Below are 27,251 nucleotides of genomic sequence, written 5' to 3' on the forward strand. Positions count from 1 at the left end.
TCCTTTTTAATCAGTGTACTCAAAGAGGGCGCAAGAAGGTGGGGTGCAGGACCTGCTTTTATCAGCTCATATGAAATGGACTAACCGGGTAACATTTCCTGCTATTTTTATACTAGCTGGCAGGTGCCCAATCCCTTTTTTTTGTTTTTCAATTGGGAAGAAGTGAACACTAGCTAGATAGAACATATGTGTGGTTTTGCTTGTAAATGTCAATTTTGTCTTTCAATTTTTGACAATGCCAACATCAAACAATACATCAAAATGCATAATTACACAAATTAGGAATCAGACATTGGCTGTCCTAAACTCACATTTTTCAGACAGTTCAGAATAGGTAAAGCGACAAGTAAATTTCTTAGAGTGCAGCCAAAAATCAGTGAATGAACAGAGAGAAAATTAAGTGTTGCTGCCTAACTGGATTTGTTTTTGAATGCCTTTGACTTACTTTCTGTGCAGCCTGTTCAGATGAATGAAATTAATGGAATGGAATGAATGGAAAACAAAATAAAACTTCAGATGCTGCTAAATTCCACTCACTAAACAGACTAAATATCTTCAAAAACAGAAAAAAATCTTGTTATTTTTTCTATCAAAATTGATACGAATCAGGAAGAGACTGACACATCATTCCTTTAGTAATTTCACATACTCACTAACTGAAAGTTAATTAAATACAAATGTAGACAATGACAAATCAGTGTGGTGGCATCTTGAGGTTTATTTCAGGAGAAAACAGGAATACTCACTAAAAGTCACATAATAAACTTGATTTGGTTTAGTTGACCTTAGTCTACTATGTTTATCAGGATCTTACTTCTGTAACTTCTGTCAACACCACCATCATCTTTGTTTACAGTTTTTAAACAATTTAATTTAACTTTGACATGTTCTATAAGAACTGCATGTCACTCTTAGCAACAGGTAATGCACCATTGTCTTCAAAGACAGAATGGCTGTTGCCAATTGTGTTTTCATTTATTTTAATGGACCAATTACTGCTTCTATAAAAACACAATATGTAGCAAATGAAGTGGACTGGCCCATATAAAATGCACTGTCCAAAACACCTCAGTGATGCTGAGCAATGTATATCCAATGAGGACTTCAGGCAGTATGACTGCAAACACTGCAACACATTTTTGATATAGATGTGTAACACATATGGAAATAGAGGTCACACATGTTCAGAAACAAATAATATCAGTAGAAATGTCATGCATCAATAATAGGGACAAGCAAAAAAACCAAATGGGAGCACATTTAAAGCTAAGTTATGGATTATATATAATGTTAATGTACCAGGTCTGAACTCAGAAAGTGCTTCTCTGGTGTTCTGCCTCGGGGCCTTAAACCATGCTACACTGTATATCCTGTTATACCTGATTTCTCATGTTCAGAGTTTGGTGGTAAGATTAAAATTCATAATGGATTTTGATCACAGATATTATGAAAAATAAAAAAGACAACTTACTGTTACACTATAAAATCAGAAAACTCATTAGGCCGTTAAAACAGTGACATCATATAAAACATGATGTAGATGCAAATCAATAGCAATATAAAAATCTCAAAATAATGCTTGTTTGCAGACTGTTTACCTGCAGTCAAATGAGAAGCTGCAGTGAATTTCATTTCTGAAATAAGTGCTATGTGCACTCACTTTTCCCAGGGGTTGCTGGTTGATTACAGTTTCAATGCATAAGCTGACTGCTCCTTCTGACAGTCTTGGAGTTGCTGGAAAACATCTTTTTTCACTTTTGACAGAGCTGGACTGTCTGCTTTCCTTCTGCTCCCAGTCTTTGTGCAAAGCTAGGCCAGGAACATCCCACTGATACTAATATCAATCTTCGCATCCACCTCTGGGAAAGACAGCGAATAGATATATTTTACAAAATACTGGAGTGCTCCTTTAAGTCCCCTTACAAACACTGCTTTTGTTGAACGTGATCAGTAGCCTCTATTTGACCATTTTAAAGACATTTTGTATTTTCACTCACTGAATTGATTACATACTCTTGACACCCATGAAATTGCTACGGGCGAGCCTGTCCAGACTTAATTGGCAAAGATGTTGGTGCGCACTAAAGAGGACAACCTGAACCTGTAGACAATATTGTAGATTTTTGTCAGTTATTTCCCAGCAAAAAAATCGAATCTTCAATAGTTCAAGTTTAATGTCTAAATCAATGGTTTTGTGATTTGTGCAATTTGCAACTAATAGAGAAACATTTTAGAAAGCAATGTCTTAAAGGCTTGGTCATCTATGCATGCTGTATCAGCTCTATAGAGAGCCTCTGGACACATTTTAGGATGTATTTAATATACTATATAGATGTTTGTTTTTCATTTTGTTTTCTGATATGTTTTTTGAAAATGCGGAAGACAATAAAAACTTGACAATATGTTTGAAAGCTCTTTGAGACTATAATTTTAATTTCAAATTATGAAAACGTGAAATTTGTTATTGAACCGTTCAGGTGACAGAGAGGGTTGGACAGTATTTGCAGGTTTGTGGGTTAAACCATAATATAAATGTTTAACATGTATGAAAATAGAGGTTCTTCAGAAACAACATATATCAGTAGAAATGTCATACATCAATTATAGGGACAAGCAAGAAACCAAAAGGGGAGCAAATTTAAAGCATGTTATGGATTATACAGTAAATCATTGCTAATGTACTGTTTTTTATGGTGTTCTGCCTCAGGGCCTTAAACCATACAGCACTCTATATCCTGTTATACCTGGTTCTCATGTTCAGAGTTGGGTGGTAAGATTAGAAATCATAATGGATTTTGATCACAGATATTTTTGAAATATTAGAAAGACTACTTACTGGAATATTTCTTAGTGGTATAAGAAAACTGATTAGGCCATTAAAACAGCGACATCATATGAAACATGAAGTAGATGCAAATGTGTCAATATACAAACCTCAAAATAATGCCTGTTTGCAGTCTGTTTACCTGCAGTGAATTTGATTTATGAATCGAGTGCTATGTGCACTCACTTTTCCCAGTGGTTGCTGGTGGATTACAGTTTCAATGCATCAGCTGACTGCTCCTTCTGACAGCCTTGGAGTTGCTATAAAACATATTTTTTCACTTTTAACAGAGCTGGACTGTCTGCTTTCCTTCTGCTCCCAGTCTTTGTGCAAAGCTAGGCCAGGAACATCCCACTGATACTAATATCAATCTTCTCAACCTCTGGGTAGGACAGCGAATAGATATATTTCACACAATGCTGGAGTATTCCTGTAAGTAACCTTATAAATCTGCTTTTGGTGAATGTGATCAATAGCCTCTATTTGACCCTTTTAAAAGGCATTTTGCATTTTGACTCATTGAATTGATTACATACTCCTGACACCCATCAAATTACTAAGGGCCCAAACTGCCCAGACTTAATTGGCACAGACGTCGGCGTTCTGTAAAGAGGACAACCTAAACCTGTAAACAAATCCTGTAGATAAAGGATTGAATATCACAGATGGCAGAGAAGGTTGGACAGTGATTGTAGTGTTGGTGGTTGCTGTCTACATATCAAAGTGTCCTTTAGCAACACACTTAACCATACATTGGTGCAGTGAAGTGAAAAATGTTTCAAATTATTGTGCAAACAATTAATTCAACATGAATTACTATCATTAACTAAGACATGCAGCAGATATGCCCAAATAGACCTGTTTCACAGCAGACATTAGACTTGTCATAGGAAAAGCACAAATTTTACTAAAATATTAACAATATCTCTGTCCTATTCCAGTGCAAGGAACCTGAAACCAAAGCAGCAAAATGGAATCCTGCCATCATTAATTTTCCTGTACTTTTGCTACTGTTACATGTCAAAATGTCCTCTGTGAAAAAGGAGTATTGTAATTGAGACTCAATAATATGAGCCAGGAAAAGTCATATTATATTCCACTGTATAAGCCATTTTCACATGTATATACTTTGACATATAAAGCAGGGAAACTGGTAACTGAAAATGAAATGATGGCTATATTCTATCTGTGTGCTAGCTCCAGTGTCCTGAGCATACTGGCTCACTGGCATGACAAGACATAAATAGAACTCAGGTATTGTTAATGTGATTAGTGACACCTGCGTGTTTCCTGCTATAATTAGTCACAATGCCTGTGTCCGAAATCACTCCCTTGTTCACTCATTCACTAATCCCTATACAATAGAAACTCAAGAGTCCATTCTTTAGTGAGCAGTAAATTGAGTATTAAGATACTCACGAATCATTAGTTTATGCTATATACAAATAAATAACAGGTGCTGAGTCACACAGTGCTAATTTTCACTATAAAATGCAACACATTGCATTGTGGGATTATCAGAAGAACGCAGTATTTGTGCCATGGACAGGACTTATTTTTGTTGAGGGCACTATATAAAATATAGTCCAACTTTGCCAGTATTCATCTATAAATTAAAGAGGAGACTCTCTGATCAGTTCAGTAGCTGTAACTAAGAAGATTGTTCCACTGGGTGGCACTGTGTACCTCTCTAAATTCATTCTCAGATACTAATCAGTGACAAGTGCTGTGAAAATGCAATCACGCAATCAGGACAAGTACAAACACCTGGAAATCCACCACACTGACACAACCTCTGACATCTGTCAACACTTCTCACAACTCAACGTTAACTGGCATCAGCTGTCCTTTGCAGAACACTATCTATATACCCCTCAAAAAACAATAACATTAATGTATAATCAGTCTGTCTTTCTTCCAAATCATTACCTTGTCGTCATGGTGTCTACCTTATTATGGCTGACCAGAAAGTATAATATTTGCTCTAAAAGGTTCAGCTGTCTCTGTAAAAAAAACACACTTTGCTTCTTGATTACCTACTCTTTTTTAATTCTGATTACACTGGCACAGGTTTTCTTTAAAAGTCACAGCCCATAAATGCTCTTACTGGCTCTGATCATTACACACTAATCACTGAGCTGAAGCTGTTTTAACAGATTAACTTTTCTTATTTCCTTTAACGTGACTCTGCTTTTGGTAAGGCGTTTTAATTGTATAATATGTAGCGTGGGAATGACAACACCAAAGAAACTGTTACTTGCAAAGTGAAGAAACTAAATAAAATGTTTTCAATTCAAGAAACCCCCTTTTCTGACCTGAGTTTCCCCTTCTGTCTACTCGTCAGTCTGCGTGTGAAAAACTGCAGTGGTGAGAATGGATGACTCGACGTAAATATGTCTTACTGGCAGTGTTTTTTTCCCTTGTGTGCTATACTGAAACTGGCCAAATTTGCCTTCAGCCAGTCTGCAACACTAAAATGGGATTATTTGTACTGGGTTTTCCCACCCATGACTTTTCTTTTTTTCTTTTTTATTAGGTCTGGCAAAGTGGTTAAATCAAATTTTGATTTTAAAGGATTGGCTGGACAAAGCATTTACGCAAAATAAGTTTGTATGAAATTATGCCAGCTCTTTGGATCAGCTGTGACATTTCAGTAAAACACAAAATCAACGAAATGCACAGCTGACAGCATGGTCTCTAGGCTACAGGCTTCAGTGTAGATGCACTGTGGATTTGTATGTCCTTGAAATCCAAAATTCAAGCCAATGCCAAGGGTAAAGCGGAGGCCTCCAACCAAAAAATAAAAGTCGTTCGGCAAACACTTGAACCTGGCTCAGCTTTTGCCAATAAATTGTCTGACAAGGTGAGCGGTGGCAAGTAAAACATGTGCAAGCACACATTTCTGGTATGTTACTTTATAATGTCAATGCTATATTTATATTGTTTCCCTCGCAATTGCCACAACAAAAGATAAAATAATTGCTGCCATGACAACTTCACAGAATTGTAAAATCCTGTATTAAAGTATTATAAACTAAGCAGCATTTTGGCATCTGCTCAGCCATCTAACTCATGAATCTTTTACTGAAATTCATGGATCATACTGGCATGTGCACCAACATGCCCCGACCAATGCAACCTCCTGCATTGTTTTAACGTAGGGCTGTTTTCAGTCTAAATGCCTGCACCCAAATTTAAAACATACTCTTCCATATGATGTCATTGGCAAACTATGTCAGATTGGGTTTACACTAAATAATTTGAACAGCAGGCCTCACCTTCACTCTTCAAACCTTGGTCTCCATCTGTTGGATACTCACAGTAACTGATTTCTGCTTGCAGATCTACTCTAATGTTACTGGTCCTGTCTAAAGAAGGATTGCAAAAACAGCTGCTTTACCAAGAAATATTCTGCCAGAACTTAGTCTTGACAGTGTATCTGGTAAGCAACAAGATCATGATTTTCCAGAAAAAGCCCAGATGTCAGTGAAGACATCAAAGAACACAAATTATACTTTTAGGCCATTTCATTTCGAAAGATTTTGAAAGGAAGAATGACTCCATGTCATAAAACTCTCCAGACTGACCATAACTAAACATGTTTTACTATGGTAGTGAAGTGTGGTCGCCCAAACAAGGTTATTAAAAATTGTATAAAAGCCAGACTGAAACCCTACAAACTAAAATTGGTAACAAGGAGCCTACAGAAACAAAAGAAACAACCTATGAAGATTTTGAATGGATGATGGAGAAAAGTCCTCTCTGATAGCTGCTGGTCAAAAAGCTCTGATCCACTAACATCACACAGCCTCAGCAGACTGCACACAATCTGAACAATTAAACTATCCAATTGACCACGACCTGGCCATTGGATCAGTGGAAACAGACAAATCTGTCAGTAGTAAATTCTGGCACAACAACAAGAGGTGGAAGAAGTGGTTCTTTAGTAAGAACCAAGCAACAGAAAATGTCCTACCTTCTGTCACTCTGTTGGTGCGTCACGTTGGCCACACATCTTCGTGGTGTCTTCCACAGTGTGGATATAATGACTCAGTTTCACCTTCACCTTTTTTGAGAAATCTATAAAGGCAGATTAGATAGTAAGTCTCACCTTTTTAAAGCTTCAAGAAGAAAAGAAAAAAGCACACCCTTACAGCACAAGTTCTCTCATCTTTTAGCTGGAAGCTCTAACAATATATACCTTCTTTCTAACTGTGGCTCGATAAACTTCTACATCTACATCTTCTACATTTACTTTATATTTAAAGTCCAACTGCTAGAAGATTTATTCATCCCCCTTTGCAGTCAATGTTTTTTATCTAAGGGAAATATCAGAAATGGTCTTTTTTGTTTCCGATAGCAAGCAGCTAGATAGCTATTTAGCCTGCTAACTGACGTTGCTGAATTTGCAAGACAAGACGTGTTAATGTTTCTAAGTTAAATAATAGGAATACTTTAACAGGAAAGCCAATGTGGGTTGTTGCGTGGCTCTTTGCCTCTTGTGTTGTGGGACGCTATCACGCTCAGTGTGACCATCTGCTCTGCCTCTGCCTACAATAGAACACCATGTTATCACTTCATGCAAGATTTGATTTGCTGTATTAAAATAAAGTCTCCAGCTCTGTAGGCAGATAACAGAACAGAACAGAACAGAATTAAAAATATGAATTTCTGCTTTTAGTTTGTGATATTTTTTCTTAAAGGAGAACAAAGGACAATTGATTTACAGAGCAGATATGTACGCAGTGCACAGAAAAACTTTAATTTCAGTTGGACATGACAATTCTTGTTCATCTTGCCAATCAGACACTTAATGGTTTTTTTAGTAGCTTTAGTAGTTTTTCTGACATTTCTGAAAAGTCAAAATAAGATGCAAGCAAATGTCTGTTTGCATAAGCTAAAATTCTCAGTGAACATACCCAGGAGCACTTTAAAAAAATACATAATTGAGAGCTAGTGCCCTAGCAACTCTGACACATCATTGCCGTTTTACACCTAAGATGTAATTTCAGTTATTTTAATGACAGGGTTTGCAAATGAGCACAGATTTACTGGAGTTAAGACAAAATGTGAATGTTCTGTTTATTTGTTTGGAAATAAAAATTTTAAAAAAGAAAGATACATTTGTAAAACTGTTTGGTTGAATACCTCCTGCCATCGCTTCAACATAAGCTTTTATCTGTGCAGTGTACTGCTCAGATACTCTCTGCAATATACCTTGACTTGAAAGTCCTGACAGATGCTGAGGATCAGACATCATCTGTTCTGCTTTTAAGCTAGGCTGAAAGCAAAAAGATTGTTTGAGAATGATCACTGTGGTTTAAAAAAATAATGATCAAAGAAATACAGTGTGTCTAAACAATCAGAAAATGTGACTAATCTAAGTAAATTGGTAGCTGATTGAACTGGGCTGTAAAACAGTATGTCCTCAGTTTTGACTAAAGTATTTTAATTTGTTATATACATTTATGTGTCACTGACTGTACTGATGCAAGGATTGTGGCTTCTTCAACATAAAAAGAAAGAAAAAATACACCCACACATGTTGAATTATAAGGTTAGACATTATCTTCTCTACTTTCCTTTTTTCCCCTCTTTTACATCACTAATTCCCACCAAAAGACAATCCAGATAATTCTGCAAACTTAAACCTTGAAAATACAGCCACAGCTACATTTTCAAAATGTTTCAATTCAAAGGAGATGGAAAACCTGCTGCAGTACTTGGCTGAATTTTTATTTTCTATCCAGACAACGACACCCAACATAAAGCAATTAAGATACACATGAATGGCTTCAAAATATACTGGAGTATAGTGGTCAGAGTCCAGAGCTCAGTCCAATTGAGAATTTGTGGCAGGACTTGAAAATTGCTTTTCACTGAACTGTCCCCATGAAACCTGATATAGCTTGATGTAGCTTGGGCAGTTTTAGGGAGGAAGAATGGGGGAATGTAAAGTTCAAATGTGCAAAACTGATAGACCTATCTTCAAGACTTAGGCTGTAAATGTTGCCCGAAGTGCCTCAATTAGCTACATATTGGCTTGAAAAGGGTGAAAGCTCTTGTGCAATTTTGCTGTATGCTACTTTCTCTTATACTGTGCCACATTTATACCTATTTATTGTTTTCATTTTTACATTAAGACTAGTTTCCAGTGTAAAGAAAGCTGTGATGAAACTGTACAACACTTACCAAAGATCAACAGACTTCTGCTGACATTAGCTGGTTCAGCCAGAGTCCATGATTTTCTCCCTCGATATGTTACCACATGTAAAATAACTATACCTGCTCAAATAATATATTTGAAATGTCTAACTAATATCCATATCGGTTTACAGTCAGCTACCACCGACAACACGTCAACGTGTATTATCTTTTCCATATGTAATTAGCAGTCGCTCAATGTTAACTATCCAACATAATGCAAGCTGCTCCACCTACAGGACGTTTCCAGTATGACAGGCAACTGTTTCCTGCACATAAAATGCTTCATAAAGCAGGCCCACACCCAGTAACTAAGTACATTTACCCAAGTATTGTAGTTAAGTACACCTTTGAGGTAGCCTACTTGTATTTCAATTAACTATTTCAATTTTATGCTACTTTATAGTTCCACTATACAACATTTCAGAGGGAAATACTGTACTCTCTTCCCCAACTTCAACTACTTCATCTTCAAACTTTATTGTCCCCAAGGAGAAATGTGTCTGCAGCCTGGAAAAAGATCCAGACAAATAAACACAGACATGATAAAATATCAATGGATACATAAACACTTCAAGTGTCAACAGTAAGACTAGAGTATGCATTGCTAAAAACCACCATCATCAGCTGGGTAAATGTTGGCATTTAACATTTTGATGGCCTGTTAGACCTGACCTTTGGATAAGAGCTCAAACTCTTACAGAGAATGAAGATGACACTTAAATATCTTGAGCCTTAAAAGTTGCTCTACATGTATTAGACAGCTTTAGTTACTTTTTAGATTAAGATTTTTAATTCTAACTGTTATTTACATTGTCACTTGTGTGAAAGGTGCTATAGGTGTACACATATGTGTAATGTAATATGATGCTGCACTATTACTACTAATTACCCAAAGCATCTAAAATTGGCTCCACATCAATAAACGATGACATTAAAGTGCTCTCACATGTATGTGTTAGTGACAGAAACAAACATTCTGATATACTACCATAATATAACACAGCCTGCAAAGGCACCTTTATATTTGATAAAGTACTACTTATTTATTTTTACTTAAGGAGCATTTTCAATTCAGGACTTTGACTTGTAATTGAGTATTTTTAGACGACAGTATTTTTCCCTATACTCAAATAAAGCATCTCAATACTTCGTCTTCCTCGGCTACCTGCAACTATTTTGTGAATGATTTGACCAGAGGGCTGATCAATGTAAATAATATATAAATCACAGGGACTATGCTTTTTTTTTTTTTTTTTTTTTTTTTTAATAATCTATGACCTATTGATTTAGCTTACTTTTGCACTTTAGCCTTTTCTCAATACAAAAGGATGGCGTTATTTATATAAGTAATCGATCTATGGTCACTGTGTTGCTGTTCAAAACATAATTGAGTTACGGTAAAAATGTAAAGTCGGGCCATTGTTAGATTATAATATTAGACAATTTCCGGATGTGTGGTCGTTTTTGTAAAATAATAATAAATGTCCAGCATCTCCCAACCAAATGTGTTTAAATTTGAAATCTAGTACCGGAAGTGCACCGTTTTATTTCCACAGCTTGACAACCAATCAATCTAGGAGCGCTACAACGGCATCTGTCAGTGTGTAATGACCCCGACAAGAGGAAGAAGCATCTCTCTTCTCTTGTTTTTAATTTTTTTCTCTTTGGATTAAACTGGAGATAATTCATGGAATGTTTTTTGAGTATGGGTTTTGTATGTGTTTTCCCCCCATTTTCCATTTTAAACTACATTTAAGGATGTGGTAGCCATGGAGAACCAGCACTTTACAAGAAAGGATCCAGCTGGAGAGCTTTTACGCATAGCACATATTGGAGCGTCGGTGCAGATTACATCGTAGAAACAGAAAAAAACTAAGTGTAGAAAAAATATTAGGCTATAGTAACTGCGCTTTGCGTGTTGACTGCACATAATGAGGTACGGACTTGTAGTTCTCACTGCGGGGTTTACAGGTTTGCTCAGTTTTAGCCTCCTCGCAGTGGCAATTGGGACTGATTATTGGTACATCATCGATGTGAATAAACCCAACTACACAGGTCCAGACGACCTGAGTTCACATTCTGGACTTTGGAGAATTATTGAAGGTATGTCGCGTTTGGTTATCTAGATGGCACAAGCCGTAATATATTATAGGCTTTTTAATAATGCTGAACTGTGATAAAATCAGCTGCGCACCCTTTTTTCAAATGTGTGAAATAACTTTTATCATTTTGAGCAGTTATTTTCATGTGGCATCAACAATGTTTAGATTAAGTGTTCAGTCTATTATTTTTAATTAACTTTAATGTTGGCAATTCCTGAGTCAGTTACTTGTGCAAATAAAATCGGTAGCTATACTATTGACAGAAATGACAAAAAATCGATCCAAATTGGATTACATGCGATGGTGATGAAATCTATCATTGCTAATGGATGGATCATGGCAGTCCCTTATGTTACCATGATGTCAGCAGTCCATAGCTAAGCCTATATGAGCCTTGAATTTTTACTCATCACTCCACTATATGTGCAAAAACAGCTTGCAGTGAATCTCAGTTTTGTGACACTGATGTACAGAAAATAATTCTATTATTTAAGTAAAAAAGACTCAGATTATCAGATTATTTAAAATTCATATTTTCTTCATGGAACAAACAGGCTGGACAAATGTGCAATAATAAATCCCAAACCTATTGTTTAATTTCTCTTTGTGAGTGATAACTCTATAGCTGAGACCATCCTGTATCAGCCCCTGCAGGGAGCTGCAGATACATTCTAAAGGATATGTGTCAACACAGCTCCAATATAATCTGCTTGTTGGCTACTCAGTTTGAGGTACAGGTCCAAGTGTCCAATTTGGTGCTGATGGTGCAGAAGTGTCACACATACAGGACTGAGAATCATACGCAGGTGTCCTACAGAGATCTGTTTTATTGATTTAATTAAATGACTGTGCACGTTTTTCTATCTCTAACTAATAATTATTTGTGCAGCTCTAGGACAAAAAAGTCACAATGTTTGGTCTTACTGCCCTATACGCACATTGTGACCTTTTCTTTTGACATTTTCAGGAGCAAACAGGAGTTCAGTCATCCCTTCTTTTACAGCAAATATGTCCAGCCTGTCAGAGGCAGAGAGGCACCTTCTTGGTGAGTGGGTTTGTTTATCAGCTGCCACAGAAGTTGATAAATAAATTGGCATGTCAGGGTTTCTTTATGATAATAACTGAAGTGAGGTGTAGTTGGCTGCCAAAAAACATCACATTTACAAGCTCTAGGGTGTTGTCAGAAAATCGAATCCAGATCCAAAGATTGAAATTTTGCAAAAATAGTGTGTGTTGTTCATTTGAATTAAAAAGGTGATGTTCTGACATTGCAAGGATTAGGAGTTTTCAAAAACAGTCCCTGTTTGCAAGTTAGACAATGAAATAAAATGTCCACTGTGACAGATGCTAGTTCAAGTAAGAAGTCTCAAGACTCTGCAAGTTGATTTCCGTACCCTTGTGACATGAAAATGAAAACCAACGGTTCCCTGGATGGTAGAATTCAATCTAAAAATCTCAGCTACATTTGCAATTGGTTGCACAGCAGTCATGTAAAATCCAGCTGATTTAGTAGTTAAGGCTCTAAGATATGCAGCATAGTCTGTTAAAATCTCAAAGCTCATTTTGTGTTTATGTGTGTGTATACATCTTGGATTATGTGTGTTTTCAGGCTTGCACAAAGTGGTGGTCATCGTGTTGCCTCTCAGCCTGATCCTGCTGGTGTTTGGTTGGATCTTTGGAATTGTTAGCTCATTGGCCCGCAGTCCCAACTTTCTGGCTGGAACGGCATCCTACTTTCTCTTCTGCAGTAGGTCCACACATAAATTGTATTGTTTTTGTATGAGATTGTAGCAATAACATGCACTTTGTGAGCCGGCCCTGGAGGAAATCCCTTGCTTGGTTATGTCAGTGGGAAAGATGCAGTGTGTGGGCGGCACATGGTGCACATTCAGGTGCATTTGTGTGTGTGTGTGTGTGTGTGTGTGTGTGCTTACTTCAACTAACCTTGAAAATCCCATTTAACTCCTCACACTCACATTCTTTCTTAAGGGCAACTGCTAGAGGCTCATTTCTCAGACATTAGCAGTGGAGCACAATGATGGCCAATTATGAGAACACTGTGATTATTGTAGTGTAAATATTATATCTTACAGTTGACTGGAAAAGTCAATTATTATACAGATACATCTTCAATATCTGTGTGAGAAGAATACAAAATCTCATTTGACTTAATAGAACTGAGTTGGGTAATGGTCTTTTTTGCCTAAACAGTTAGCAGTGTGTGAAGATGGGGAATTGTATGGTGTCTATAAGGAAAAAAGTAGCAGAACACTTGTGGTGTGAGGGTACTGAGTGAGAGGGTACTGAGCAGCACTTCGGTCTCTTTATTCAGTCCTTTTGTCTGTTTTTGTGAATAGACACTAAATGATTGTCTTACGATATTGAAATAAAATGATAGTATAGTAAGAAGTGGTCTGAGAAGGACGCTCCCCCATTGTAAATCTTAGTTTTGACAGTGTTTTCCAAATAGTACCACGCTGTTGGATGGTGTAAATAAAAATAGTTTGTTCTAGCACTAGAGAGATTTGTGACATTTTTTTTTTTTTTTTTTTTTTAAATCTCCATTGCAAAAAAGAAATAATACATTTGGGTTGGTCCTTGATGAGCCTGGACATGCACAAAGACACCAAGCAGCCACAAATTCTCTGTATGAGTATGAACATAATCAATAGAATTGATCACAGCATGTGATTACTGATAATGATGCAGTGACTTCAGAGGAGCTCGTCCTTGATTGAAAGATTTGTTTTAGCCTCCCCTAGGAGTCATCAGCAGGCTCTTTTTTGTGTCATTTTCTGTTCCGATCGTGTCACTGGAAGTATCAACAAAACTGAATTCCTTTTTTTGTTGAAATTGGCTATGATCAAATGGAAAGCCATTCAGTATATTATGTACTGGAGAGTCTTTGAGTAGAAATCCTGGCTTTGATAGTTGATATGCTGGTTATTTAAATGGTCAGATAAGGATGCACTTTCATCATCATATAGTATCAGAAAGATAGCTATTTGATTAGGTCTGAAGTCTAAGGGAATGACTGTTTTTATCTAGACTTGGGTATGGTTGAGGGTAAATGTATGAATTTGTAACGGAGGCAGAAGGTCTTATTATATACTTGCCATCTCTGCTGACAGGCACAGCCTCCCACGTCACACAGAAGAGACAGCTAATTTCATGCTTTGCACCAAATGTCCTGTCCACATCTCTACATCATCAAAAGGTCTGCGAGCACTGAGCTCCTCTACTTTCAAAAAGGCCTCTCATATAAGGCGAACAGAAAAGGGGTAATGGATTTCAGCGCTGTGATCTGTTTTTTCCCCCTATCTTATTTAATGCATTAGAAGCCTATTTCTGAGTTTGATATTGTAGTATGATACATTATATGTCCAAATAGAAGCTTATGTTGATTTTGTAGGTCTTAAAAATGCAATCCAATCTGAACCCTCACATCACATCCCACAATATTGGTGAATCTGTCTCTTTGGATAGATTCTAAGGGGGGAAAAAACATCTATTTCCATCTTTCTGTGTCATCTACAATATATTACTTCCTCTTGATTGTGTAGCTAGTTGTTTTAAAAAGCTACCTTCAATCTACTAAAATGTTAAAATTGTAATTGCTTTTGTGAGTGAGCAAAATTGATTTATAGCAAATTGTTGGTGTGGTATTGGTGCAGAAACAGCTAGTACCCAATGTAAAGTGAGAGGGAACTATACAAGACATACTGTACACGAGAGACTACACATATAAAATGGATGTCGACTAGAACTAAAGGTGAAATGTTGCCCATATGGGAGTACTAATCACCAGCAATTGACACCTGTGTGGAAGGCAAACTTGTGTACATGAGGACTTTTAAATCAGTGAAGGTATTTTAATCATTCCCTCCAACAGATTACAGTTACCATTTAAAGTCTATAGGAGAATGATTTGCTGGCTCCCTACCCTAACAAACAAATCTCCAGGTTCATTATTACATCTATGAAGAGACTGCATTTATAATTGAGAACGGCAATGTAAGGCAATCCTTCTTCTCTGACATCATCATCAAAAAACACAATTTTATCCAATTAACTATACATTACACAACACCTGAAATCATCCTCCTGCTGCCTTGATTCTACCAGGCTTTTTTCAAAAATGTTTCAAATTGCATGGCCTCAGATCTTCTACAAATTGTCAACACATCTCTTCTCTCAGGTTTCTGCCCACAGGTGGAAAACTGCTGTCATTAAGCCACTCTTAGAAAAGAACAATCTGGACACCTCACTAATGAACAAATACAGGCCCATATCAAACCTATCATTTTGAAGTAAAATCATTTCAGTCAGGAATTCAACCACACCACAGTACTGGGATTGCTCTTGTTAAGGTCTACAATGACATACACATCAACAAAGACAGTGGCAGAATTCAGTGGATCTCAGTGCTGCATTTGACAGGCTCGACCACAACATATTATTAGACCGACTGGAAAACTCTTGCACAATACTAAAGTGGTTTGAATCCTACTTAAAGGACAGGGGCTATCATGTGACTACAGGTAATTACACATCTGAGCAGATAAAAATGACATGCAGAGTTCCCCAAGGCTCCATTCTGGGGTTTCTTCTGTTTACCATGTACCTGTTCCCCCTGGCTGAGATGATGGAAAACAATTACACATTTTACCATAATTCTGCAGACAACACACACATTTATACAACCATTTCACCAAGGGACCAGTGGTCCAATACACGCACTGAGTAAGTGCATATAACACATCAACAATTGGATGTGCCAGAATGCTTCAGAACGATGTTTCTCAAGTCTTTATTGACAAAACAAATGTGGATCATATCACTCTAGTTCTCAGATCTTTACACTGACTTTCAGCATGTCAAAGAATTTATTTAAAAAAAACACTGTTGGTTTATAAACCACTGAATGGTTTAGGGCCAAAATACATTTCTGATCTGCTGCTATGTTATTAACCATCCAGACCTCTCAAGTCATATGGGACATGATTGCTCTCTGTCCCCTAAAACGAAACATGAGGAGGCAGCATTCAGTTTTTAAGCACCAAATATCTGCAACAACTCCCCATTTTATTAAATCAAATGTGAGACTTTTAATGAATTTCTTGCATTGCACCATAACTATTATTCTATCTTATTCTATCTTAGCTTATTTTCACCTCATGTTCTCTTAACTCTTGATATACAAAGAAACTTCTTGACCAAAGGTCTCCAGAACTGCTGAGCCACCTTTATCACCATTATTGACATTTTCCCTTGCCAACCAGTTTTTTCTTTCTTTCTTGTGTTCTTTCTTTGTTTCTTTCCACTTACTCTGGTATGCACAGTAAGTACCCTACTTAATAGATTTTGAGAGACAAACCCACAGAGAGACAAGCCCACCGTTGTGATTTGAAGTGATCAGTAATCAACAGAGGCTAATTGCAGCAGTATGGCAGAGGTGATTTTGCCTTCCACAGTGCCACGCTAAAGGTCAGTCTGAATTGTACATTCAGTGGGGACTACTTTTGGGATTGATGTGCTATTCTTGGCAGCCCACCTCTACGATAATTGTTATGCAAACGTTTTATCTGTCTGTTTGGGAACACAAGAGATCAAAAACAATTATGTAGTAACTTCATACTTATACCACAGGTTCTGACTGAATGTAAAAGCACTGTGTTAAAATAATTTGCATATGAATAAGAAAAATGTTTTTCCTAAAGCTGCTATAAATCCTTAATGCTCAAGGATTATACTAATTGCTTAATGTTAATGGGCTAACAGGCTTAAGTTTATATTATATATATATATATATATATATATATATATATATATATATATATATATATATATATATATATATATATATATATATATATATATATATATATATATATATATATATTATTAAGAATATTTGCTAATTAACGCTTTATTATCTGAATGACCTCATTGTTGAAATAGGTTAAGCGTAATATATTGTGATGATTATGGTGGAGGATTTGGAAGCGCAGCATCCCCATGCTCAAAGAATTTATTTCAACTTCTCAAGATGGATCCATTTCCTTGGATGTTTTGTTTTCCAACAGTGTCATCTGTCTGTTTCTGTGCATCAACAGGTGTTTTCACCCTGACTGGGGTCAGCATCTACATAAGATACTCAAATCAGGCCATGGAGGAGTTCCAACGGGTTGTGTCCCCAGAGAACCTCGCCTACGTGGACGTGTCATTCGGCTGGTCCTTAGCCACAGCTTGGCTCTCCTACAGTATGGAAGTGGCCACTGGCCTTCTGCTCATGCTAGCTGCCAGAATCACTCAGATGAAGGGACATTATGACTCTGGCGTTACCATCGCCATCTTATAGTTTGACATATTCAGATGCCCAAGTGAAACTAAAATTCCACTGGTTGGATGATATTTTATTTCTGTTGCCATTTATTTATTTATTTATTTTTGTTATTAAAAAAAAAAATACTTCAGAAGATTATTGTGACACAATAAAGCAGGTCAAGGTTCCAGACAACAACATGTAGACAACAAAGGTTACAATATTGTAACCCTAGTTCAATAAGCACAGGCGGAGCCGTCAAATTTCAGTGCGTGACTGCATGCATGTGATTGGAGGAGAGTATTACCCATGGAGTCCAGGAAAGGGCGCAGCCTGTGTCAGATAGAACTGCATGATATCATAGATGCTGAATAAGTGGCAATTTTGAACATCTGTTTCTTCTTTGTTGTTAAGCTTACTACTTTTCATCCACTTAATATCATTTTCTGTCTGTTGTCAGACTCCACAATGATGTGATAAATGTAGTCATGCAAACAGAAAAAAAGGCTAACCATTCAGTGTTTTTACTGCAGAGATTTTCTGTGTTTCCTTTCAACGTGTGTGTATTCTTTGTGTGTACAACATTCTGCAAGACTCACACTTCATTCAGTGATAGGCTTGCTGTGAGATGTGTCTTGAAACATGATTGTAATTTACAGATAGTAGCTTCAACCCATGACCCAAATGCATATTCATTGTCTATAGTATGAACATGGGAAAAACAGTTTAGTTGCATGTCATCATTCCCTTTTTGATGCATGGTCTATCAAGCTTTTAGACTTAAGGAGGGCATCTGTACCTCTTCTGTACCCATGTATTATACTGAATTTAAATACAGTGGTTTAAGGGATTTCATTCAAGTAAAAACATTGCTGATTCAGCAGAAGTTTACCAGCAAAGCACGAGTCCAGTACAGCTGCTGCATTGTTGCTTCATTTGCATTTCACAGCATTTGAAAAGCAGTTAGCACTTTGTTGTGTCATTAAGACAGTGATGGCTGCTGGGTGTTGCGACTTAGAGATACTTTAAAAAAGTTATTGTTGTACCTCCTGCTTGCAAGCTTCATTCCTGCTGTTGAATGCATCAATCATGGAAACAGGGCTGAAGATGAGCACACTCTTTGGGACCTGCAAGCTGTTTTCAGCAGTACAGTATGTGTGTTGTTTGCTGCATAGCAGTAGTTAATGACTAGATATTGTAATACACCGTCTGTGCTGTCCATTGCTAAGAATTAGTCTTCTCAGCATATTGAAAGTAAATAAGGCACTGTGAGAATAAAACATTTAGCACTTTGCAATGCTATAAAATGTACTGTGTGGTTCTCTTTTCACAATTGTAACAAACCTTTCTTGTGCTTTAATAACTGAACAGCTCAACGTTGTATTGCTTACTGTAATAGAAAAGCCAAGAAACATCAATCCAGTTGTAGTGTCAAAGCCTTCTGTAATGGGCAACAGAAAAAGGCCACATTCATCAAATGCTTTCAGATGTCAGTGGTACACTGTAATCACATTGCATTAAATGTCTGCTAAACTTTTTTGTTGTGTGACAATATCACATAAAACATAATAATAATATTCTCACTCATGCACTGTTTATTTGTGTGATGTATTCTCCATCATTTTAAAACAAATCTTAAAAGAAAGACTACCTATAGCCCCTGTGCCAGAAGAGAAACCTGAGACATCCTGCCTCTTTAATGCAAATAAGGGACATCAGGAGTCAGTATAGACAGGAAAGCAATAGTGTAAAGAATTGCAGCAGACAGTCCCAGAAGAATTCACAAGTGTCTGACCAATACATTGCAACAGTATTGCTTATAAAAGTTACATTCATCCAAAAAATAAAACATAGTCTCCCTATGTATTCCTTAGTAGAGGTTCAATTTCTACTTGTTATTCAAAACAAAAGTTAGAATATAGCTGTGAGCTCCAAAATAGGAGCAGGCAGAAGTGTTTATACAGGTACAAGGAGCATTTTTTTATCATGATTTGAGAAGGTATATGCAGAAACAGGCCTACCTCCTAACAGTGTGTCACAGTCAACAGACCTGAAGGGAATGACGGTTTTCTAGGAATTTACATTCACTAAAAATCTGATATGCTTATTCAGATGTCTTTCATTGTGACGCATGAGCAGTGTGAAAAATCTCAATTCAGTTCATGCTTTTTAGAATCAGAATTATATTGATAAACCACCAATTACATACTGTAAAAAAGAGTGGCTCTTGTATGGATATGGATTTTATAAATAAAAAAAATTACACAACAAGCTGACAACAAGAGCTGCAAATGATCTGACTCAAATTAACCTGACTAAATTTCCTATTTTGTAATTTTTGTGAAATTAATTGATAAAGAGGTTGAAGTGTTCCAGGCCTTAAAGTGAAATAAACCATCGACTAATAGTGCCCTATTGGGATTATTGACCTTAAAATGTGGACCTGCTCTAAACCCACTACTAAATTACACTGCTCGACACTGTAACAGGAGAAGCAGTGCAAAATGTCTGGTACGGTGGGCTCATGGCAGAGATATACGCTAAAGCATTAAAGGGTGTGCTTATGTTTGCCTAAATTTGATTTGTAACATGATTTAACGTGCCTCAGCTAGTGAATCAAAATCAAAACCATGAAACATTGTGTCCACTCAGCTGTTTGTTTGGCAGCCTCCTTCCCAGTGAGCCTGTCTTAGACGGTACACAGAGGAAAAAGCTATAAAGAAAGAACCAAAGCACAGAGGCTCACTCCTGCAGCCTTCCTTTTATATATTAGGCCTGCTGAAATCCCATTAAACTTTTATGGAACATAATAATTCAATCCAGTCTGGCAGATGAACACCAAAGTTGATGCTAAGCCATTATTCTTTGGGTTGTGCCCTTGTCTTTGACAGAGTGCAGTAATTTTGATTTGGACAACCTCTAGGCCTGCAGGTTTAAGAATTTACTGAAGAAACATTACCTATTTTTAACAGAACTACTTTCCTGATCAAAATGTGTCCATGAACATGTAATTGATCAATACATTTATGAATCAAACCTCTTTTTTTACTGAGATTGCCTCTCAGCTGCCTTTACTAAAACATTTTAGGTTCCTAGTGTGATAGCTCATTTTACACAGTTTAGGTGTAGCTTGTTTTTGTTCTGCTCTACAAAAATCAATGACGAAAACATCATTGCTGTATGTTGTTCCAGAAGACATCTGTAGCCATCAGGGGGTTTGATATAATATATTACATGTTTTCATGCTGAAAATGTTGATGTTAGGCATAAAGCATGAACTAAACTGCTTCATCGATTGATTTACTGTATCAAACAAGTGTGTTGTGCCCCAAGTGTCAATCAGGCCATTGCTTTATTTCTGTGGATCTATCATGAGTCAATCATTCAAACTATACAGAAAAGTGCATGTATCACCACCTCAAATGCGGCAATCTTTCTTACTGAATGTAAGACACATTTCCACATTGCTGAGAAAGATTTTGCCCTTGTGGAGAGCCATTTGATGGAGTATGGAGTCCAATGAAAGCGTTTTTCAAGAACAGGAGATTGAAAAAGGTTCAGTTATTTACCATTTACTTGGCATGTTCACAATAGGGAAACTACAAGGATTTAATCAGTAAATGTGTCTTCATTGGTTAACCAACTATTTTTGAACTCATATTAACACATCCTATCAACACTTTCGATAGAGAATATCACACCTGTGGTTGCACATTATTAACTGTCAGCTCATTATACTACAGTGACTATGTTTTCAGTTCAACGGAGAGTGCAAGGAAATACTGTCTTTGAATGTGTAATCCTGACACAAGACTCCTCTCCGATATAGAGCCTGTATTACTTAGATAAAAGGCTCTCAACAGATACAGCAAACTGTGGGATACGCTTTGGAAAACAAATTATTGAAAAATAACAGCCCTGAAGAGTCAACTGAAGGAGAACTATTGTACAGCCTTTAGATCTTGAAGTTCATCGATTTAGGAATCTATATCCCTCAAATGTGTTTAAAATATATTATTATATGGAAATAACGACAGAGTGATAAATGTGGCCAATTCTATTGTTTTTCTCAGATTACCTTCAAGGGTTCACAAAGGTTACAAAAGTTACAATGGTACAGATGACTAATTCTCCATTATATTCATCTCTGCACTCTTATTTAGACCATCTTTTGTCCCTGTTGTGGTAGCTACTTAAATCCTTTACCTGTTTCCCTACACTTCACCACACAACATGGCTTTATTCTAGTGCCGCAATTCAGGGGCTTGTGCACCTGATGGTCTCAGGATTGAGTGGTCTCATAAACCAAGGAGGGACTCAATCCCTGGAGGAACGTGAATAAGATATGTTTTCTCTTACCTAGAAACCACTTGAAAAGTTAATTAGACCTGTCTCTTGCTCAGTGAACACCAGTAGTAATGGGATCATTGAATAAAATTGAAGATGCAATGGATCACATCTTCATATAGTCTGTTAAGGTAAATGATGAAATAGAAGAAATAGTTCAAACCAAGATGAACACATAAATCATGCAACACACTGGCACACACATACACAAACACAAGAGGAAAGGTCACAAAAAGTAAAACACATAGACTGATAGTCAGAGCTGCGGACTTGAGGCTGGAGACTTGGACTTGATTCTTGACTCAACGTGATCAGCTTTACCCTTTTAAATCCTGACATCATAAAAATATATGAGATGTACTGTATGTAACATCAGGCAGACCTTGTATAGCCATGGCGCACATATTCCACATTTTATTATCAAGCCTATTATTCAGTGGCTGAAATTAAACCACTCAATGGAATAAAACAAAGAACTAATCTTTTTTTCCCTTTCCATTTCTTTTATGCAAGTGTTGATTGATGTTATGGGCTCACCTCTCTGCATGTCCACAAGTTATTATATAGCATCACATAAATTTATCTGGTATATTCTGCTTTTAATTATTGATGCTCATGCAGTTCTTCTTTTTGTCATATTGTTGAAATGGAGAGTGATTATTGGTGATTTTCCAACTGTATATTGTACCAAAAGTTAATAGAAACTGTGTTTTATAATTACACTTAAACTTTACACTCACAATCACAAGACAACAGACCACAAACCAGGCAGGTGTCCAACTAATTTGTGTTTAACTGTCATACTGTAGTTATATAGTGTTGTAAACTATCCATATAATGTTTTAGCTAAGCTTATAAGCTTATTTTGCCAAACGTTTTCACATAAGAACAAAGGCTGCAAGAAAGGTTTGGAGTATCTGAAGGTATCAAGTGTGCCACTGCATGAATACCTGTTTTTAATTTGTATTTAAATCCATTAAAATGAGTAACAGTTTTGAAAGGAAAACATTTAAATGTGGCATCATTGTAATGGTCATCATTTGATACCTCAGAGACATGCATATTGACTTGTGCTTTGCAGACGAAGACGTGACTTGGACCCAAAATCTTTGAAAACAGCTGACAAAAGAAGCAAAACACCACATTTTTTATAACTTCCTAAATCCTTTCAGCTAAGGAGGTAGAGAACTGGAAAGCATCCCTGGGTGCTCTGGTGGTTTGCAAAAAGAAATAGCACAATGTCTCTACATAATTCAACGTGACAAAAATATTAGAAAAGTCAGATTTAAGACAGCACTATCAAAACGAAAGTGGAACGAAAGAATATAATGTATGGTAGGATGGATCACATATTGTAGTAACCTTTCTGAAAACAATGGTGCCTCTTTCTAAGACTATTAAGACAGCTGCACAATGCTGTCGGCCACGACCCAATGGGATGGAAAGTAGCGAAGGCGGAGAGAGCGCCACACAAATGGCTTTATATTTCCCCCACCTTTGCCATCCTCCTTCTGCTTCTAGTGGACAAAGACAAATTGTTCCTGTCGAAGCCAAATGCATTCTTATCTCCACAGTGCAGCTGCCAAAATGGCCAGCAACCATAGTCCATGTATGGCTAATGAGGTTAAATGAAGCTGACAAATAATGCAAAGAGGGCATGAGGTAAATTGTCACTGAGAAGGAGCCTTCATATCGTCTGCTACCTTAAAGCACTGTATCATGCAGGGTCGCAGTACTTGTAATGGCATCATGCCTTCCAGAGACACAGTAATCCAATAAACCATGATACACATGGCCTCTAATTTGATTCAAGACACCACCTGAATCCTTCTAACATTTCATGCCTAAGCTTATACACAAAGATGAAAATAGAATGTTTTCTCATCTAAATCTACAAGGCCAGGACCATCTCCATGTACAATGTGAAACATTCTTAGAAACCCTTGAAATAAACAGCAGTGAGTGGACTGCAGTCTTGCACTCTGCAATGAAACCTCAGCGTATTGCAAGCTACAATATACTGTAATAGACAACCAAGCACTAAGCCAATCTGAAAAGAACACTCACGTAGCCCACATATCGAAGACATGACTCATAACACAGATAATAACTGCATTTCTGCTTTCACTCCTGAATGTAGGTACATCACTTGAAATAGAGAGAAAAAAAAAAAATATATATATATATATATTGTTTTTTTTTTTGGACGTTGGGGGCAGTGGAAACCTACTGCAACAATGACATATTATCACCTTGATATGGCGAGCCATGCAGCAACATTGGCGATCATTTTTAATGTGGGGTTTCTTGGTATCGAATGATTGTAGGTCCAATATTCACTTGTTTTGCTCACCACCACCAACTCTTGGGGGAAATATCTGCTCTTTAGCCGTTAAATGCTCCACTATGTTCTCCACTATGTTGCTGAAAACTGCTGCCTGCTGCATTAGGAGGCGAGAGCAGTGAGACTGAACCAAAACAATGAAGTTGCAGACAGTAAAACCCAACGAGTTCTACAAACTAAACAACAAAATACACTGCTTATCCCTGCCCTAAAAGTGAAAAACATATAAACGTATATGATAAGACACTCACATCGAGATTATTTTATTTATTATGGTTCCAAATCATTTTTTAAAAGAAGAAATTAGTTTTATGATCTGATAATACTTTGGTTCAGTTCAGGGACAACGTCAGTTTAGTTTGGTTGATGGAAAGATCGTTTGGGTTAGAGGACTGTTGTTATGGTAAAACAGTAACTATGTGGTTATGGCTTGGGAAAGACCACTGTCATGGTAAAAAAAAAAGTACTAACAAGAAAAACAAGAAAATGTGTGGTCTCCTGTGTTAGAGTCGTCTGAGGATTTGCTGTAACAGCTGATGTTGTTTCTTTTGAGAGACATATTTCACCAAAGTGGTGGACCATCAGACACTGCCAATGCTGCAGCATTGCTTGAAAATGGGTCACCAAAACACTTCAACATTGTGCAAAAGTTGAGTGAATAAATTTTTGCAAGTAAACAATCATAACTATAACATATTTAGTAATAAAAATGTATTTAAAAATGCAGCAACAGCCCATAAACAACCACATTAACAATTAACACAATGGTAAAGATTTTGCCATAATGGTTTCTTTGTAATAAACAGGAGCTTACCCGAGGTTTATCACAAGTTCATTATTCATGCAGGGAGCCTGTAGGCCAGTAATTAATCATCCAGAGTGTCACACATATGAACGTATTGAAAGGATAGCCCCTTGAGATGTAGCATGTCATTTTTCAGGGGGTCCAATAGACACATTTACAAAATTATAAAATAAAATAAAAAACAGCATTACATAACACACATATACAGAGATAACCTGCCCACCCTCTCCAACCCACACACTCAGCGTTTAGCTGTTGTAAAAGAAAAATACATACAGTGACAATGAAAATAAATCAATTACATCAGCAGTTTGTATAAGTACAAACAAATCAAAAGCATAAACAAGCTGTTTTAAGATGAGAAAATGAAGATGTTCTGAAGCAGGGGAAAGAGGTAATAGATCTCAGAGAAAGAGGAAGATTATTCGAGTCAGATGGCGTTTTGTATTCCTTTCCTATTACCTGGATCCGACTTCTTTGAAAATTCTGGCGGGGGGGGGGGGGGGTACTGTATATGTCTGACTGGATATGAAGATCAACCACATGTAAGTAACCATCAAATTGATCCAACCCTCACCTGTTCTCAGACTGATTGGGTTGAATCCCATAATCCACCAGGTGTCAGCATTCTACCATTCTCTACACCCTGCATATGCGCTTATTCACAGACCCTCATTTGCCACAAAATTAGCTCTTTTTTTTTCTTCACCCCAAACCCCTTCATCAAGCTGTCACACACTTGAGTGCAACACTTATTTTTGGCTTTATTCAATGTCTAGGGTGTTGCTCCTGGTTAATAACAGGAGAATTACAGTCATTTGCATTAGGTTGCAAATATTTAGACTTTTAAGCATACAAGCATACTCAGTATACTGAATGTAAGAGCGGAAACTATTATTCGATTAATCAATTAGTCGATCAACAGAAAATGTATTGCCAACTGTTTTTTTAAGATATGTATTTGCATTTTTGCCTTTTATGGAGAACTGACAGGGAAGAAGCAGACTGGAAGGGGGGGGGGGGGGGTGGGGGGGATATGCTACCAGGTATTGTGAGAATATGTACAATGCGTTGTAACAATTTAGCCAAAATCTTTTTTTCCCAGCTGCTTATATCTCAATATTTTCTTATGTTGCATCTTGGGCTTTGAGAAACATTGATGGACATTTTTCACCATTTTTTGACATTTTTGTAGACCAAGCAACTAATTGAATAATCAAGAAAATAATTGACAATTTATTTGATGATGAAAAAAATGTTAGTTGTGTCCCTAAATGTAAGTACAGTCATGTTGAAGAAACGGTTATGTTATATGTGGTTACAGTTACTGAGAATTTTACAGGAAATGTATCCACGTGAGGCCAAATTATCTGGTAAAGTACAGTACACTCTGTACAGTGTTGTTAACAGATCTATTACAAGGAATTACAAGGTATTTTTTCAGTGTGCCAAGTCACTCCTTTACACTCCTACAATTACTCCTGGCTGGTATGAGGTCACACATGTCAGGTAAGGAAATCCAAAGGGCACTGTGTTTCCAGTAAGGCCCAGCAGGGTGTGTGCCTTGGCATTGTTTCCCTGCTATTCTATTCTGTTACGTAAAGTCACATGCCATCATGGTGGCTGCAATTTGATGATAATTTCCTCCTACAAAACCCATGCAAACACTTCTTATCTGTGAATAAAAATTCTATGCATTAATTACGACAACGTTTTGCATGTGCACCCAGAACAAAGTCTTGTCAGGCAACTGTCAACAGATACAGGCATTTTGACAAAATATCTGGCATGTGATCTGATCCCTCCATGTACACTTTCATACTTCCTCACTTTTCGTTGTACTCAAGTGTTTATTGGCTTGCACTCATATGTCACTGCAGTCATTTTCTCTGCTTTTTTTGAGAATTACCATGAAATATTAATTTTTGAGCTCGGATATACTGTCTTAAAGGTTCATGTTTGCCCTGATCTTTTTCTGCAGGGGGGTTTTGTAAGATGGTTAAAGTTGACTGGGGGCTTTCATATGGGAGATGTTGACACCCATGTCTTGGAAGAGGAAAATTCCTTTGTTCAGTGTTTAGAATGCCTTTTTGACCCATTTTTGATCTCTTCATCTGGATACTGAACAAAGGCCCACATTATGGTATTTTGCTGTTTGCGGGGGTGAACAACATCTCTCTCTTTCAAAGCTGCTCTGACTCATATACTTACACAGCAAACAAATAAACAATCATGCAGTGTTTCCAGGGATAGAACTTGTTTCCATTTACACAGCTAACATCTGTTAACTGCCATGT

At 37.0% G+C, this 27,251-nt stretch overlaps 1 protein-coding gene across 1 annotated transcript; it reads left to right on the forward strand.

Annotated features, from left to right (window-relative positions):
* The first annotated feature begins 10,962 nt into the window (after positions 1–10,962).
* On the forward strand, positions 10,963–17,494 carry LOC134000160 (transmembrane protein 235). The gene is made up of 4 exons (XM_062439495.1): positions 10,963–11,134; positions 12,101–12,178; positions 12,743–12,880; positions 17,250–17,494. The coding sequence occupies exons 1-4, from the start codon at positions 10,963–10,965 to the stop codon at positions 17,492–17,494; spliced, it is 633 nt and encodes a 210-aa protein (XP_062295479.1).
* The last annotated feature ends 9,757 nt before the right edge of the window (positions 17,495–27,251 follow it).

Source organism: Scomber scombrus, chromosome 18 (genome assembly GCF_963691925.1).
Source record: "Scomber scombrus chromosome 18, fScoSco1.1, whole genome shotgun sequence".
NCBI lineage: Eukaryota > Metazoa > Chordata > Actinopteri > Scombriformes > Scombridae > Scomber > Scomber scombrus.

Bases quoted from the DNA above. Each gene is read 5' to 3' on its own strand.
- LOC134000160 (XM_062439495.1), top strand. From the start codon at position 10,963: ATGAGGTACGGACTTGTAGTTCTCACTGCGGGGTTTACAGGTTTGCTC. The intron at 11,135-12,100 runs GTATGTCGCGTT...TGACATTTTCAG, and splicing joins ACTTTGGAGAATTATTGAAG to GAGCAAACAGGAGTTCAGTC. The intron at 12,179-12,742 runs GTGAGTGGGTTT...GTGTGTTTTCAG, and splicing joins GGCAGAGAGGCACCTTCTTG to GCTTGCACAAAGTGGTGGTC.